The sequence below is a fragment of the Papio anubis genome, chromosome 8, assembly GCF_008728515.1.
Source record: "Papio anubis isolate 15944 chromosome 8, Panubis1.0, whole genome shotgun sequence".
NCBI classification, from domain to species: Eukaryota; Metazoa; Chordata; class Mammalia; order Primates; family Cercopithecidae; genus Papio; species Papio anubis.
In genome coordinates, this window is record NC_044983.1 from 127,302,317 (window position 1) to 127,321,094 (window position 18,778).

The 18,778-nt window shown below is 34.9% G+C and overlaps 1 protein-coding gene across 11 annotated transcripts in view; it reads left to right on the plus strand.

The window, feature by feature from the left end:
* EFR3A (EFR3 homolog A) overlaps nucleotides 1-14,560 on the plus strand; it is a 101,582-nt gene extending 87,022 nt beyond the window's left edge. For 9 of the 11 annotated variants that reach the window (XM_021942628.2, XM_021942629.2, XM_009213596.3 and 6 more), the window contains 4 exons: nucleotides 2,157-2,205; nucleotides 3,016-3,119; nucleotides 3,642-3,691; nucleotides 11,779-14,560. In XM_021942628.2, coding sequence (XP_021798320.1) covers nucleotides 2,157-2,205; nucleotides 3,016-3,119; nucleotides 3,642-3,691; nucleotides 11,779-11,884 — 309 coding nt within the window. In that variant the 3' untranslated portion in view covers nucleotides 11,885-14,560. Of the gene's footprint in view, nucleotides 1-1,162; nucleotides 1,402-2,156; nucleotides 2,206-3,015; nucleotides 3,120-3,641; nucleotides 3,692-11,778 lie in introns of all 11 variants that reach the window. The other 2 variants (XR_002524022.2, XR_001905917.3) reach the window with 1 other exon arrangement.
* The last annotated feature ends 4,218 nt before the right edge of the window (nucleotides 14,561-18,778 follow it).

Below are 18,778 nucleotides of genomic sequence, written 5' to 3' on the forward strand. Positions count from 1 at the left end.
GAGATACTGTGTGTATGCTAACATCTAGTCAATGTTAGTCACACTGTGGTGCTAGATGCTATCAAATTACTATGATATTTGTGGAAGTGACATAACAACTACTATAATTAGAAAAAGATGAATGGTAGATTTTATGTAGGCCCAAGGGCATTATATAGTCTAGGTTAGTGTTGTAGATCATAGATAAAGCAAAAGTCCTAGATTATAAAGGGAATGTTGAAATTCCTTTAGGATGGTGCCTTTGCACCACTTCTCTATAACTCCAGCATAACCAGTTTTTCCTCTAGAGTTGGAATAGATTGTAGCTTGGTAGATCACCAAATAAAGTATGTAGCCTGTATTTACCAGCTATGGTATATAAAAACATGAATCATTAAATGCTAGTATAAAGCAGTTAGTCTTAAAGAAAAAAAAAAAAGATTCACGAAAGGGACAAGTGGGAGATAAGACTGAAGGAACATTATAGAAAGTTGTATACCGGGCTGAGGGCTTTGTATGTAACTTCATAGGAAGTAGGTAAACACCGAAATTTAGTCAGTGTCATTATTAGAAATGTGTTTTCATAAAAAGAATCTCTCAAGTGTGACAAGGCTAAATTAGAAAGAAGAGACTGGAGGTAGAGGCAGTTAGGAGATCCTTGTAATAGTCCACAGTTGATGGAATGAGGATCTAGAGTAGCCAGGCTGGAGGTAACAAAGAGGGACAGGAGGGCAGGAATACTCTACTTTAAAGTAGAATGAATAGGAGCAACAAATGACTTGAAGGGAATTAAAGAAAGGAGATGTTAAAAAAAAAAAAAAAGAAAAAAAGAAAAAAGGTGGACACTGATGGCGTGAGTTGGGGGCTCTTGATGCTAGGAAGCTGCATCATAATTATCTGAATTAAGGCAAACAGGGACAAAAAGAGAAGAGTTAATAGGGTAAGGTATTTTAGCTCTTATCTGAGATTGACAGGTAATAAGTAAAAATTATATATATCAAGAATGCTGGCCTTCTGACTTCTCCCATGTTCTTTTTCCTATACTGGAGTTGTATCTCAAAAGTCAGAAGCTCTTAGCCAGTTCTAAGAACAAAAGCAATTTCTTTTTTTCACTGAAGTACTAGAATGCTTATAAGTACAAATAATTGACCAGCCAGAGCCTAATCTTATATGTCTGCTCCAGATATCTAGAACAAAACAACTGAAGATTCCCAAGTTTAATCTGACTTCAACTAGAAATATGAACCCTCAGTAGCAAAACTGAGGGAGTGGAACTCTTGCTGCTTGATTTCCAGCTAAAGCCTTTGTATTACAGAGAAGCTAAGGTGCAGAGAATGAAGTCTTTTGCTTTCGTTAGTCTTGCTGTCTTAGACTTAGCAAAAGAAGCTCATGAGCTAAAATTAGGGATGACCAGATTCCCAGGCAAGTACCCATGTATCGTTTCTTAATTTTTATTGAAAGATACTATAGGAACTAGATATATTATTTTTCCTAAAAATGTGCTGATGCCATAAAATGTATTTTTGCCTTTTTTTAAAGCAGTTGTTTTCATACCTTTTTACATATCTCAAAGCAAGAGAGACTTGAAAGACATAAGTTAAAAGGATAGTTTCAGAGATTATAAATTGGTGATTGACTTTAGAGAAATACTTCCCGAAGTAGTGGTTTTTACTTTTCAATCGTTTAAAATCTTAGTTTCACTTTTGATTTGTAAACTGTGTGTGATACCAAAATTATAGAGGCTGTAGAGTACTTAGTTGTTTTTTATCACATGTCTAAAAATGTATTTATATATAATCTCAGCCTTCACTTGTCTCAGAGCATCGTTTACTTACAGCACAGTGTTCAGTCAGTGAGACTCAAATCTTCTTGTGCATCACCAAAGTGGAGACTGAGTTCTGTAATTCAAGGGTGGTTTTGTTGCCTAGGGTATGTTAATTATTGCAGTCTAATGCTAATCTATAGACTTGTTTTGGGGAACCACTGCAGTAGGCCATTGTTAGAACTAGTGAAAAAGTGGAGATTATTTGGTACTGCAGAGTATAATCACAGCTCAGACCAACACAAAGAAGAAAACAAATCTGAAAAACTTCTTAGATGACTTGTAACTAGGTAAAGGTATTATTTATATTGACCCTTTTTAACTCTCGATTTCACTTATAATCACTTTTCTCTAGGTTAGTAACACTGAAGAAATCACTTTTGAAGCATTGAAGAAAGCAATTGGTGAGATATTTTGCACTTGTTAGTACTACCGATATTTAACTTATCTTTATCTGCTGCTTTTTTCAATGACAGAATAAGTAGAGGGGACATTACAAAAACAAAACCAAAAACACTTGGGGGCTTCTATAGAAATGTATCATTTATTTAGCTACATGTTTTAGGCTTCAAAATTGTCTTGTCCCATCAGGGTCATATTCCTGAACAAGTAGACACAATTATGGCAGTGATATAAAAGAAGACATTTATTAATTTACTTTCCCACAAACTTTGGCCAGACCATACATCATCATAAGACCAAGAAAATTCCTTCCCAAATTATGGTAAATAAATGGAAAAGGCTATAACAACATGGTTCCAAATGACCCCGTTCGTATTTCAGTTATTCCACTCAGTACCAAGATTCAATTTAGCAAATATTTTATGTAGTACCTCATATATGCAAGAACATTGTTATATAAAAGAATCATCCTTCGGGAAGGACCGTGAAGTAGTTGGACTTGTAGGAAGCTCCCATTCCCTTGCTGTTTTTTGGTAAGAGAGAAAAAGGCATTCTATGAAAGGGAATCTTGTGCTGTGTAGTACTAACCCTTAGTTGTGTTGTTTTGTTTTGTTTTGTTTTGTTTTTGTGCATGTGTTTTCTAGCCTTAAGATATTTCATGTATGTTAGGCCTTTTTATTTTTTTCTTGTAAAAGTAGCCCTGTAAATTGCCCTTAATTTTGGATGATGTATCATTAGCTCTTAATGGTCATTGACTGGGTTCTGTGAAATTATGTATTCCCTTTAATGAGTCTTTATAAATATTTATATAGATACCAGTGGAATGGAAGAACAGGAAAAGGAAAAGAGGCGTCTTGTGATAGAGAAATTTCAGAAAGCACCTTTTGAAGAAATAGCAGCACAGTGTGAATCCAAAGTAAGTGAACAAATGGTGAAGGGATTGTGGGTGGGCTGTTGTTTTGTGGAAACTCTTACTTAGTGATTGGTTGATAAGTTCCAAGCTTTAGTCAGATCAATAGAACACAGGAAAATATATCTGATAAGGACTGAAAACTCTGAAGGCATATCTATGAGGCCTAAATAATTTCTTTGTGTGATGTAAGCTGATGGAAATGGTGGAACTGGTTTCCCAAATTAAATATTAGTGATTGTTATTCTTTTGATAGTTTTTTTCAGTGGTTTTCATGATTTTGCTGCAGGTATTTTGTTTTATGTGTTTGTTGATTTGTTTTTAACATCGAGACTAGGAAAGGGAGAAAAAGACAACCCTTACATTAAATTCTAATAGGTAAAACAGATCAAACCAAAATGTTAAAGCATTGTGTACTTAATCAGCTTAATAGTCACAATTACACTTTGTCTCTTAAATTACATTGCTATTATTATATATAGATTCTTAGAAAATAATCCGTTCTTAACATTTTTTTCTTTTTTGCAGGCAAATTTGCTTCATGATAGACTTGCTCAAATATTGGAACTCACCATACGGTAAGAGTTTTGTTACCACAGTAGCAATAACACACATATGCAAATAGAAACTGTCGGACCCCTATGAATTTGTGGTTCATTATGTTTAAGTTATGATGTTAAAGTAATGCTTTGCATTTAGGATTAACATAAGATCATATAGGTGATCCTTTGCTTAATAGTGATTCTGTTTTTTAGGCAGAGTCTGATACCCTTTCTTGACTAGTTGTCCTCTAGCTTTTTAGCTGCTTTTTTAGATTATTCATTCCTTCCTGATGATCTCATAAGGACATCTGGGTAATTTGAAAGACCCATATTCTAATATTATGCTTAATTAGGAAATTGCTCATATTGAATCGTTTTGTCCTGCAGAAACTGCATTTTAATATGTCAGCCTCATGGTTCTTTTCAGGGCGGTAATAAGTCTACCTATGCAGATAGCTCGTTTGAATTATTGAACTTTCCTTTAGCTTTTTTACATCATATTCATTTCAGTTCTGTTGTGAATTATTGTGCTCTTTGATTATCCTATGTCTGTACATTAGTAAGAAATGTAGCACCTGAAGGAAGGAGAGGCAGTATGGAAACCTGCTTTTGTGAGAGGCGGCCAGTAGATATGTCTATGCTTCTGGAAATTTTTTCTGTATCTGCCATATCTTTTATATTTTTAGCTTGATTAAGTAAGTCTGTTTTGCTTCAACCCTGTATTATATTAATATTAGATAGGTAAATGCTCTAGGCAACTTGCTTTTTTATTTCAGCCTTTTTTCTGCTTTGATAAGCAAGGCACATTTTTGTCATTATATATCTTACTCTAGACATTTCCCTGCCATACCTGCTACACTCTTTAAGTTGAGAATCACTCATTTACAAAATTTAAGAACAGAAAATTACAATAAAATATTCAACATGTGCTAGAAAAGGGGTCCCCAACCCTTAGTCCAGAGACCTGTACTGGCCCATGGCCTGTTAGGAACCAAGCTCCACAGCAGGAGGTGAGCGGCGAGCAAGCGAACATTACTGTCTGAGCTCCGCTTCCTGTCAGATCAGTGCGGCATTAGATTCTTACAGGAGTGGGAACCCTATTGTGAACTACTGCTCATGCAGGGGATCCCATTAGATTCCTTATGGGAATCTAATGCCTGATGATCTGAGGTGGAACAGTTTCATCCTGAAATCATCCCCCCAGTCCCCATCCGTGGAGAAATTGTCTTCCACAAAAGTGGTCCCTGGTGCCAAAAAGGTCGGGGACTATTGTGCTAGACTTAGGATTCAATTAAAATTGCTGGGTATGGGCATTTACTTCTTTGATGACTAAATTTCAAACTTTTAGTAGTAAATGTCTGCTGTGTACTTGATCTTATGCTACATGGTTTATATCTGTTATTTCTGCTAATCCTCACCATAGCCCTGAAAGGTAGGTAGACACTATTTTGTTCATTTTTCAGGTGAAGACACCAAGGCTTAGAGAAAAGTAAAATAACTTGCTGAAGGTCATACAGCTAGCGAGTGACAAAGTCAAAATTCAAATCCATAACTGATGTTCTTAAAAGGCATGTTGCTAGAGATCACCATATTACATGTAGTCAAACTAAGATAATTATATGAATTTAATATTTTAGAGTATTATAACTAATTCTGTTTCATTGGTACCACAGCTACTGCTAATACTTACATTCATTGAAAAGTTACTACTAATAATTAACATTTTTAAGCACCTGTGTTGTTCTAAGCACTGTGCTAAATGTATTATTTTATTTAATATCTGCAACAGACCCTAACAAACAGATAGTGATTATTCTCATTTTACATGTTTATAAACAGATACATGGAAGTTAGGTAACTTATACAGGGTCACCTATTTAGGAAGCAGTAGCTCTGGAACAGCTTTATGGAGAAACTAAACAGACTTTATAGAAATGCGTCTTCAGAGTTTTCAGGTCCTGTCTGATACATTTCCTCTGGTTAATTTGCCTCACCCTAACCATCAGACAGTGGAAAGAGTTTGTATTCTCCATAAAAGAAACAGAACACACAATATTATACTTCACTCCCACTGTTCTTTCATTTACATTTTAACCATACCTGAGTATGGTTAAAAAAAACAAGAAAGGCAAAGAAGCTGTAAAATACAGTGAGAATAAGCAGCCTCACAGATAACCCAGTTATTAGAATTAGTAGAAAAGGCCCTTAGAACACCACACACCCACACCTCCCACCAGACCCCACACACACATGTCAAAGAATTTAAAGGACAAGATACATATAGTTTGGAAAGAAATGTGTGTGACACTGCTTATTCTCACGATACTTTCCTGTTTCTTTGCATTATAATTGCAAATTTTAATGTTCCTCTTATAAGAGTACTAAAACATAACCAACAAGAAGACAAAAATGCAGAAAGGATATAAGATTTGAACCATTTCAGTCAACTTAAGTGGCCTTTAAAAAACACTATGCTAGGCAAATACAGAATATAGTTTCTTTTGAAGTGTACATACAACATTCACAAAATAGAAAAATGTGGGACTATAACAAATGTAAGTAAATGTCAGGAAACTGACATGTTAAGACATCATGTTGAGTATGTTCTCTTGCCACAAAAAAAAATATGTAATTCATTAACACATATCTAGAAAAATTTCAAATGTCTGGAAATTAAAAGACACCCATATCTTAAAGAAGAAATGAAAGGAGGAATTAGAAAACATTTTAAACTGAAAATACCTATCAAAGTTTTGTAAGATGAAGCTAAAATCTTGCTCAGGAACAATTTTATATCTTTAGATGCTTTTGCTTGCAAAGAAGAGAGATCTGAAAGTAGTGAATGACTTTTGGTAAGACATTAGAGAAAGAAGAACAATGTAAGCTAAACTAAGTATATCAGAAGTCAGTGAAACAGAAAATAGGCAATAAGACAACAAGAAATATTAACAAACGTAAAAGTTTGTTCTTTGAAACAGTTGATAAAATTGGTAAACCTCTAGTCAGTGTTAAGGAAGAAAAAGAGAGAAAACACAGATTATCAATATTACAAATAAAAAAGAATTATAATAAAGGAATGTGATAAAACAATTTTATGACAATAAATTCAACAATTTAGATGAAATGGGCAAAAATCATTGAAAGTCAAAACTAACTAAAATTGACACAAAAAGTAGTAAAACATCCAAATAACCCTCTAACTGTTGAAATAGATTTGAAATTTAAAAGCATCCTACAAGAAAATGCATTTAACTTCACTGCTTACTTTTATCATACATTTAGGTAAGAAATAATACCAGTTTCATATATATTCAGGAAACAAAGGAGGTAGAAACATTTTCTAACTCATGAGGCCAGCATAACTTCAACATAAAATGAGACAAAGATAAAAACCACAATGAGATACCATCTCACACAAGTTAAAATGGTAATCATTAAAAAGTCAGGAAACAACAGGTGCTGGAGAGGATGTGGAGAAATAGGAACACTTTTACACTGTTGGTGGGACTGTAAACTAGTTCAACCATTGTGGAAAACAGTATGGTGATTCCTCAAGGATCTAGAACTAGAAATACCATTTGACGCAGCCATCCCATTACTGAGTATATACCCAAAGGATTATAAATCATGCTGCTATAAAGACACATGCACATGTGTGTTTATTGCAGCACTGTTCACAATAGCAAAGACTTGGAATTAACCCAAATGTCCATCAGTGACAGACTGGATTAAGAAAATGTGGCACATATACACCATGGAATACTATGCAGCCATAAAAAAGGATGAGTTCGTGTCCTTTGTAGGGACATGGATGCAGCAGGAAACCATCATCCTCAGCAAACTATCACAAGAACAGAAAACCAAACACCGCATGTTCTCACTCATAGGTGGGAATTGGACAATGAGATCACTTGGACACAGGAAGGGGAACATCACACACTGGGGCCTATTGTGGGGAAGGGGGAGAGGGGAGGGATAGCATCAGGAGATATACCTAATGTAAATGACGAGTTAATGGGTGCAGCACACCAACATGGCACATGTATACATATGTAACAAACCTGCACGTTGTGCACATGTACCCTAGAACATGAAGTATAATAATTTTAAAAAAAAAATTATAGACAAGTACCCCTCTTGAATATAGTCATAGAAATCTTTATCAAAATGTTAGCAAATGTATAAAACTGATGATATGGCCTAAATAAATGGGGTTACTATGAGGAAAGCAAGATCAGTTTTACATTAGAAAGTTGATCAGTCAGCAAAATTCACCACATTAATTAAGAGAGTAAAGTTGCATGATCACACCAGTAGCAGAAAAAAAAGCATTTGAAAAAGCTCAATGTTCATTTAAGACAAAAATTATCAGAAAATTTGGAATAGAAGGGAACTTAATCTGATAAAGAGTAATTACAAAAAATCTATTGCTGGTGTTATATATAATGATGAAAGTCTGATGCCTTTCACCTAAAACTGGGTCAAGGATGTCTACTCTCACTATGTCAACATTGTATTGGAAATCTTAGGTAAGTAAAGTGAAAAAAATGAAAAATATAAAGATGAGAAAGGAAGAAATGAAACTATCTTTTCACAGATGACATGGTTGTATATGTGGAAAATCTTAAGTAATCAAGACCAAAAAAAAAAAAAACCTACTAGAGTTATTACATGAATTAAATGAATTTTAGTAAGGTCACAGGATTCAAGGTATTCAAGGTCAGTATTCAAAATTCAGTTGTATATCTATATGTTAACAACAAACAATTGCAAGAGTAAATTTTTAAACATAGCATTAAAAAAATATTTAGCCATAATTTAACAGTATGTAAGATTTCTGTTATGAATGTAAAATATGAATGAGAGAAATTAAAGAATACCTAAATGAAGGAGAGATATACCATGTTCATGGACTGAAGGATTAAATATTGTTTATATGCTGTTTCTTTCAAGTTGATCTGTAGCTTCAATAAAATGTCAATCAAAACCCCAACAGACTTTTTTTTTTTTTGTAAAAACGTGTAAATTGATTTTAAGATTCAGATGAAAGTACAAAGGACCTGGAGTAGCTAACTGTTTTGAAAAGGAAAAATAAAGTTGAAGAATTTACGTTGCCTAATTTCAATACTTGATTTATAAAGCCAAAGAAGTCAAGACATTATTGATACAAGAGTACACAAAGAGATCAAGATAACAGAATAGAGAGTCCTATCAAAAACTTAAGTGATTTTTGATAAAGGAATCAAAACAATTTAATGAGGAAAAGAAAATATTTTAAACAAATGTCCTGGAACCACTAGATAACCTCAGAGAAAAATACTAATCTCAATCCCTACCTTCCACTGAACATAAACATTAATTATTAAGTTGGGTAATCAATGTCTATGTAAAATCTAACACCAAAACTTCTAAAACAAAACATAGGAAAGAGTCCTTTCAGTCTTAAAATGAGCAAAAAGATTTCTTAGGACACACAGAGTACTAAACAAAATTGGTAAATTGGTCTTCATGTAAATTAAAAACTTACCCTTAAAAGACTCCAGTAAGAATATGAAAAGGCAGACCACAAACTGAGAAAATACAGTATACACAGTACCGATATCTGATAAAGAACCCCTACAACTGAAAAATAAAGACAATTTTCAAAATGGCCAAGACAGTAGACATTTTACAAAAGGAATGTTTGAATCGCCAATAAGCATGTGTAAAAGTGTTTAAAATCATTAGTTAACAAGGAAATGCAAATTTAAATAGCAAGATACGATTTTGTGCCCATTAAAATGACAGAACTGAGTATATTCACAAAAAGACATGTGAATGTTTATGACAGCTTTATTCATAGTTGCCGAATGTCCATTATCACGAGAACAGACAAATGATGATAATATAATGAAATACTATTCAGCAATAAAAAGGAACACAATTTTTGGGATAAATCCAAAAAACATATTAAGTAACAGGAATCAGACATAAAAAGACAGTTTGTTGGACTGTTCATAGCGCCTGTATAGACCATTTACATGAAGGTTAAGAACAAGCACCACTAATCTTCAGTGATGGAGATCAGAACATAGTTGTTGCATGAGGATGTATGTGTATGGGTATGTCAGAGTGGGGAGAAATTGACTAGTTAGGGACGTGAAACATTTTCGGGGTGATTGAAAGTGTTCAGTATCTCTTGAACCCGGGAGGAGGAGGTTGTAGTGAGCCAAGATCACACCATTGCAATCCAGCCTGGGTGGCAAGAGTAAAACTCCATCTCAAAAAAAAAGAAAGTGTTCATTATCTCTATTGGACTATGATTTACATGGGTGTGATTTACATGAGTGTATACATTTGTCAATTTTTGTCAAACAGTACACTTAAGATCAGTGTATTTCACTCTGTGAAAATTATCCCTTAATAAAAAATTTAAGTGTATTATAAATCTGGAGCAATTCCAAAATTATTAGTTACCAAAAATAGATATATCAGGAAAATAGAAGAAAACCAACTGAATAACTTAACAATTGAGGATAATTTACAGTTAAAAATAATTATATGAAATTAATATCTGTGCATTTATTAAAATGAAAACATTCTTAACCATGAACTAATAAATTCAAAGAACTATATAAGACTTAAATGAAGAAACTATATATCTCTGAAATATGCTTAAGAATATTTGTACAAATGAAAACATCTTATTCTTGAATAGGAAGTTGATATAGACATCAGTTTTCTGTAGATTGAGCTATCATTTTAGTAAGATAATTTTTTTTAAGTATTTGAACAAATGATGCTAAGGGCAATGTGAAATAATCCACATGCAAGAGCAGTCAGGAAAATGCTGTAGAAAGAAACAAGGGAGCATTTGCCTTGCTTGGTAGAAAAACATATGACAGATCTTTGGTACTTACATCAGATTGGACCTGCAATGGGTAAGTGGAAGAGAGGAAAATTCAAGTATAGAAGGTATCTGTGGTAAAGATAAGATTTCAGATTTTCAAGGAAAAGAGCAACTGTTGAGTTAATCTCGTTTGGACAACTGCTAAACACTACTGACCAGTGAGGCAGGGTTGGGGGAAGATTTCCACTTCACTGCTTTTACCAAAATAGACAACTTCACTCATTGTTTAGAAAAATACATAAAAACAGTAGAATTAATACAGCAGTATTTCTTGTAGTCTTGACATAGAGGGAACGCTGTTCTTAGCATAACTCAAAAACTAAAAATTACAAGGAAATAATTGATTTTCTGGTAAGGTTTTCAAGCATTTGGCAACAAAAAAAATTGAGAAATAATGAATTAGAGGAAAGCATTTGTATCATATGACAAAAGGTTAGTTTCCTAAATTGATAAGAGAAAAATATCTGAGTAGGATTAGAGGCAGTTTACATTTTCAAAGAAACCTAAAATGGATACTACAAAGATACTTGCCATTAATAGTAACATAAAAATTAAAAATGAAAATAAGAAAGAATTACCTCCTGCCTCTCAGATTGGCAAAGCTGTTTTAAAAAGACTGACTATATCTAATATTTGTAACAGTGTAAAAGGTACACTGAAAAGCTGAAAGTGTAAATTGCTGGTATTCCGGCAATATGTATGTACCAAAGTCAAAATTTTGAATACACTTCGATGCAGAAATTCTGCTCATAAGACTATAAACCAAGGAGACAATCAGTCAGAATAAAATTATGTATGTGTAAGAACAGACTTGTTAACATTATTATGATGAAAAAATGAAAATGAACCTGCATTTGTTCTCTGGATTAAATCAAGTATGATATATCTGTATAATGAAATACCATGCTATCATCAAAAACATAATATCTGTATACATGAAATGATTTTTTACTAATGAAACAAGGCAGCTTACAAGAATGGGTAGAGTATAATCGCATTTAAAATTGTATATACATATTTTCCAAGGAAAATGTCTGCTTTAGACTTAAAAACAGTTTGACACTACTGTGGTCTGTTTCCCATGCAGCCTTGTAGTTGGCCAGTAACTACAATGTCATTGATCTCTGCATTTGAGGAGTCTGACTTTGATATTTGCAGATAGTAGACAGAATACTCGGTGACACGAACAGCTTGTGAGTACACCTCCTGACCATGTTCTTTTGTTCTTTTACAGTCCTCCTCCCAGTCCATCAGGAACACTGACCATTACTTCTGGGCATGCCCAATACCAATCTGTCCCAGTCTATGAGATGAAGTTTCCAGATCTTTGTGTGTACTGATTGGCTCATGAAGACCTCAGCATATGATTTGTAAGGCCTAAAAATTACAGCCAAGCTGAGCTTTCAGGGTTTACCTAATGTGTATTAACATACTTCTTGAAAATAATGATGGAACATATCTTTAACCAAATGCTTGGCATACCATATTAGAAGTTTTGGAGCTATATATAATTTCAAGTACTTTCAAAGATAGATTTATGCCATGTTAATTTGCTTTGAGGTTCCTGTTGCCTTTTAAGTTGAACATGTTTTGGTTTCACTTTATTCCACTGTTAAGTAGTATATTTTAAACTTTTCACAAATGTAATGTTTTTTCAAAAGTAAGCCTTCAGAGGATTGAAACTGTATAAATTGTTTCTCTCTTAAACATCTACACGGCCGCTTAGATGTAGAATTTTTGTTATTGTTTTCTGCAAAGGCAGATACATTTAAATATATTCCTAGTCCTGGGGCTGTAAAACTGTTCAGTGGCTTTTTGTCACCATGCTTTAGATAAGCTGGGATAGGCACCCTGCTATTCAGTTACTGTAATAATATGTGATAGGCATTCCTCATCTTCACAATAATAGGATATCTGTTGAATAGCATTCCTCGAAAATGACCCTAAAAACGCCATACTTTAAATTGTCCGGTTCTTGTAATACTGGGTTTCCTGCCAAGAGTTTGACCATTCTGCTTGACAAGTGTAGAGCTTACTCTTGGAGTACCAAACTGTGCAATATTTTTACATCATAAGATGTATTAGTTTACAGGCTGTGCTTTGAAATTATAGTAGTATTTTGCTGTGGCTCCATTAGTTAAATGAGATATATATTTAGTGCAGAAAAAAGACATTTAAAACAGCTATTAGTTCACCTGTGAAGAGTCTGTACATTTTGATTTCCATTAAGAGTACATTTATTTACATTTGTATATTGTGCATTGTTTTAGATCCTCATAGTCAAAAAATTCCCCAGATGGACTTTTAATTTGCAAGATTTGAACTGTGACTTGTACGCATCTGTTTAGAATCAGTTATATTATATTTGAAAAGCTGCCTGTGTTTTAACAATCAAGTGTGCTAAAGTTCGTCAATTTAAGCTGCTTTTGATTTCAGCTACCAAGATCACAGGTGCACTCTACACATACACTGACAGACCCATAACAGTACTTACATCTTAGTGAATTCTATCACGTGGTAAAATGAACAGCTTTCTTTGTAACTCAGAAAATTCTCTTAGGACATTTTTATAAAGTCACCTGTTTATAGTTCTATCTTTTCAGATTCCATTTCTTTTTACATAAAACAGCATACATATCAAAAACTGTAGCCTAGAAGAGAGTTTAATTTTTGGCTTTTGTTTTTGTTTAAAAAATTGCAGTGAAGAATGGGATGTTTGTGTTTATGGCTATTTGGGCACCTGTAGTAGAAATGGAAAAAAGTAAGGAAATGATAATAGGACAAGCATACTTGAAAGTTTCTGAATATTTAAAGAAAAGCGCAACATCTTGAAAACCAGTCTAGTCATTGAAACGTATGAAATGACACTGAAAGATCCTGGGCTGCTTCTTAAATGTGGATCAACAAGATTTGTTTCAGAGTGACAGTGGAGTCGTTACCACTGGAGGACTGAAGGGCCCTGTGGCAGTTGTCACTGGAACTTTGCCTCTTGATCAGGTAAAATGCTACACCAGTCAGTAAAGCCAAGTTGTATTTTTTTTATTGCCCTTTTTTCCTTCTGTATTTTTAAAGAAGGATGTTAATTTTTGACTATATATTTTAAAAAAATCTAAGCAGGGGGACATGCAAAAACAATCATCATCCACTTGGATGTCATTTTATAGATTAACACTGTGTGCTTTTGTATGGAAAAATATATATAATTTAATAGTATAAAAAGTAAAATATTCATTTGCACTTCTGTGAAACACAAACTTTGCTCTACAAAATTTCATGTTTCTTAGTGATTTTAAAATGCATGTATTGCATGTAAAGGAAAACCATTACGATTAATGTTTATCACACCTTTATCTTGGTCTTTGTTGATTTGGGTTTTGTCGGGGTTTTTGTTACTGTTTTTAAATTACAGTAGGCTTCTTTATATCCTGGATTTCTGAACTGGTCTTGTTGACAAGGATTCCCAAGAAATGGATCTGTTCACTGGCTGCCTCTCCCATATCTGCAGGAGATTCTGCAGGAACGAGGTGTGCACATGGTGTTGTAGCCAGTTCAGGTAGTGAACATTTAGGATTTGGTGAAGTTCACTGTATTGCTATATTTTTGTAGATATATAAAACTCAATAAATTGTTAATCATTCTCTTTTTGCTGTATTGAGTTGCTTATATCACTCTTTCTTTCATGACATTAAACAGTTAACATTTAAATGTTCCTCCTGTACTTGTGTTGTCTGTGACCACTTACAGAGTTTTATTGTTATTGGAGTTTACCTGAATACCTATGCGCACACACCCACATACTTCCTTAATATTTCTGAACTCATTATCTTTTAGAATAATAGTACTACACTTTACCAGCAATTAACTTCTCCCTACCCAAAATGTTTTTCTTCCTGTCTGAAAATGGAACTAATTTGTCTTATTCATGCTTATATCTGTATTAAATGTAATAAAGTTAGTTTTTGAAATGTAAAAATTCACTGTGCAATTCGTATGTAAGCAATAAAACATAAATCAGATTACTTGTATTTAAGTTCATTTTTTATAATAGCTATTGTTACATTTAATTAAATTTATTCAATATTTGCTTAAATTAAAAATGAAGAGCTTCTTTTGAGCCCAATAGTTCAAGGCTGCAGTGAGCTAGGATCATGCCACTATACTCCAGTCTGGTTGACAAAGCATGACCCCATCTCAAAAACAAAAAATGAAGAGCTTTAGTAGAAATCAATTTGCCAAGTGGATTCATTCCCATGTACATTGGAATATCAGAATGATAACTGCTAGTCATGACAAGACATAGTAAGGTAAAGTTCACAGTGTGTGCTTGTGAAAATGTAGTTGCCATCTCTGTGTCAGTCTTAATGATTGTCTTTTCAACCCTACCTCTTTGTCGTATAAATTACACAAAGCAGCTCTTAAAAAAAAAAATAAGAGATATATATATATACACACACACACACACTCTCAGTACCCTATCTCTCCCAACCCCCGGTTTGCTTATTCTACCACTTACAAAGCTTATTCTACCACTTACACAGATGTGCTTCATAGCCTGAACCTCCTTTGTTAGGCAATGTAGCATAGCGGTGAGGAGCTCCGGCTCTTGTTCACAAATTCAGCACCACCACTACCTGGCTGAGTGACCTTAGGCCAATGACTGAACTTTGATCCATGAAGTTCTCATCTGTAAAATGAGTATGGTAAGTTCTGCTCTCCAAGGTTAGCGGTGAGGAGTAAGTGAACCACTTAGAAGAGGTTCCCTGTGCCACACCTACATGACACAGAATAAGCATTCAGTAAGTGATTAATAATCATCCTTAAGTTCACTACACTGGGACATAAGCAACTGGGCAGCCCTCAGCTCTGCAGTCTTAGGCCAGCCATTCCACGTTTGTGAACCTGTTTGCATGGGTATAAAATGAGCACGGTGTTTGCTGTGCTATCCCATATACTTTCCTTCCAACTCTTGCTGTGATCCTGTTACCTGTTCTCTCATCTGAGAGTTCAATGAAGTTTTAAGCAGAGGCGAGGTGGAACATCAAACTCTGCCTCTTAGTTTTGCTGTATTCAGCCTTTTACCTGTATGTTGAATCAGAGGCAGACTCTTAGGAAGGCACTGTCTTAGCCTAGGTTTCTCTAAAGCAGAGCCTGAGACAAGAGTATGTGCAGGTATTACTTTCGAAATTGATCTAACATGGAAGCAGAAAAAGCCGGTTAAGAGGATTTCTTGATTGCCTGTCACTTGAGGTGCCTGCATAACCATTCCACTGGACATTCTAAGGAGTCTCATAAAAATATAAAAATAATCTCAAAACTTCCCAGGGGATGAAGAATTGGGAAAGCATCTATTATTTGGCTTCTGTTCATGGCTGAAGGTGGCCCTGTGGTCATTAACTCCCCCACATTTTTGGACTGTTTGTGCTTGAGTGCTGAACTGTTACCCCAGGTTTCCCATACCTCTTTCTCGGGGAAGTCCTGTGCCAAAAGGCAGGAAGTACAGCAGTACAGCAAGCACGCAGGCATTGCCATTCCACTTCTATGAGGCAGTCAGAGTCTGTGTGGAAACTGTTATCACAGCAGGGTCTGAAGGGATATGTGAGGATTAGAGGATGTGAAGTCAAGCAAAAGATGTCCAAGATAGCACCATCTAATCTGGTATTTAAGAACAAGACTAAATCTGGGAGCATTTGGTTTATAATTTCATGTGTCCCCCATCTTGCTCACTGGTTTTGGCCATAATACCTCTTGCACTGTTCTATTTGCTGACCCTTTGCTTTTCTTATCCTACTTCACCTGCATAAAGGTTACAGCTGTACACGTGTACGATTCCTGATTTAAAAGACTTAACAGCTGAAAGAATCTTAGAGTCAGGTTCATTCAAAGCTTACATTTTACAGATGAGTACATTGAAATTCAGACTTAAAGCTGACAGTATTCATTCACCCACTAACTTTAAACTAGTAAACTTCTCATTATGACATCAACTTTAGTGTATCTGAAAATTAGAAATACCATTCCATGCCCTAATATAGCAAGAAAATATAAAAAGTAATCATCTCAAATATAATTGTAAGTGATCTAAATGAATAAAGAAATTGAAATTAGGGATCCAGGGCATTCAACTCAGTCCATAGTAGTCTACTTTTAAAAAGAAAAAAAAAACCGTTTTACTAAGATATAATTCACATACCATAAAATTCACATTTCAAAGTGTACAGTTCAGCGGCTTTTAATATATTCACAAAGTGAAGCACTGATCACCACTATCTAATCCCAGAACACTTAAATCACCCAAAAAGAAACCGCATACTCCTTACCAGTCACTCATTCCCCTTCACCACCAGGCCCTGGCAACTGCATTTCTCTAGGGACTAATAATGTTGAACATCTTTCCACGTACTCTTTGGCCATTTGTATATCTTCTTTGGAGAAATATATATTCTGAATCTTTATTTTTTATGGAGTTGTCTTTTTTAGTTGTAGCTTCTTGTCCCTAGTCTGCACTCTTTCCAATTTTTTATTTTGCTGCCAGATACATCTTTCTGAAGTGTAGGAAGCACTGCTTAAAATACTTCTCAGACTTTCCTATACACAATAGGACCCAGACTTCCTTGCCCAACATTATAGGGCTTCCATCATCGTTATAACACCAGCCTTTCTGCTTCCTGAGGAAGTGACTCTAACATGAGTCCTGTTTTGGATGTGTTAAATTTAAGTTGCCTGGGGAGCATCCAAGTAACATATACTAGCATGAGGTTGAATATTCAGGCCTGGAATTCAGAGATTTGGTAGTGATTCAGAAGTCAAAAACACATTGACAATAATTAAAACTGAAAGTGAATGAGCGTGTCCCAAGGAAGAGAGGGTTTGTGACTTGTGAAAAGCTGCTGGCCCCACATAGACACCTGGGAACACATAGCTTTAGAAAGAGGGGCTGCGAAAGGGACCAAGAGAAAGATACCAAGAAGTTAGAAGAGCTGCTTGTTCATGTGTTTGCCCGTTCCCTTTTTCAAACTATTAGGATTTGAAATCTAAAAATGCCCTAGAAGCCATATAAACTCAAAGTGGGATAAAAAGTCTTTTTCTCCACCCATTATTGATTTATACTGTTGGGGGAGAAGTTACCATCAGAATCCTGTAATCTCAGGGAAAGTATCTCCTTTAAATTCCCTTTCAGGTCCAGCTTTTTGTAATTCAGTCTACAGTGTAGTGCTATGAAGACTGTTTTCACTGAGTCAGACCTGGAATAATGCTTAGGAGTCATCAAATCTAACGCCTTCACTCTAGCCTTCTGGAGCAGAATGGGACTGTCCCCTCCCTCCGCTATGCAGCCAGCAAGATGGGCCCAAGGGAAAAGACGTGAAATGAAAAGTGATTTAGGAAACTAAACAGGATAGAAGCTGGTGCTTACTCCAAGACACACAGCGGAGAATGGGACATGGGGGGACTTTTCAATTCTAGTTCAGTTAAGCACTGTCAGAATCATCTCTTAAAACATAAGTTCACTACTTCTGCCTAACAGTATTTATAGGGAGAACCATTAAAGATTGTTAAGCAGAAGCAGTGAACTTGATGTGTTTTAAAAGAACCAATATGCTCACTTCTTAGCCAGACACTCAAGGCCCTTCACAATCTAAACCTACCCTGCAGATTGTTAAGCATAAACCCAGAATTTTTTGTAAGATGGTATTTTTACCAGGGATCTGGAATGCCTGAATCCTGCCTTTACCAGTCAGCCAACCAGAGTGAAATTCTTGATAAACTATTAACATAAAACAAATGTACTTTATTCCCTTATCTGCAGGGGATATATTCCAAGATCCCCAGTGGATGCCTGAGACCGTGGATACTACCAAACTCTATATACCACTATGTTTTTTCCTATCATACACACCTATGATAAAGTTTAATTTATAAATTAGGCACAGTAAGAGACTAACAGCAATAAGCCCATAGAAAAATTAATAACAATATACTTCTATAGACATAAAATAAGGGTGACTTGAACACAAGCACTGCAATACTGCAACAGTCAATCTGATAACTGAGATAGTTTCTAAGTGACTAATGGGCATATAGTGTCTACAGCACAGATATGCTAGGCAAAGGGGTGATTCACATCCTAGGTGGGATGAATTGGGGTGGTGAGAGATTTTATCACACTACTTAGAACAGTACACAGCTTAAAAACTCTGAATTGTTTATTTCTAGAGTTTTCCATTTAATCTTTTCAG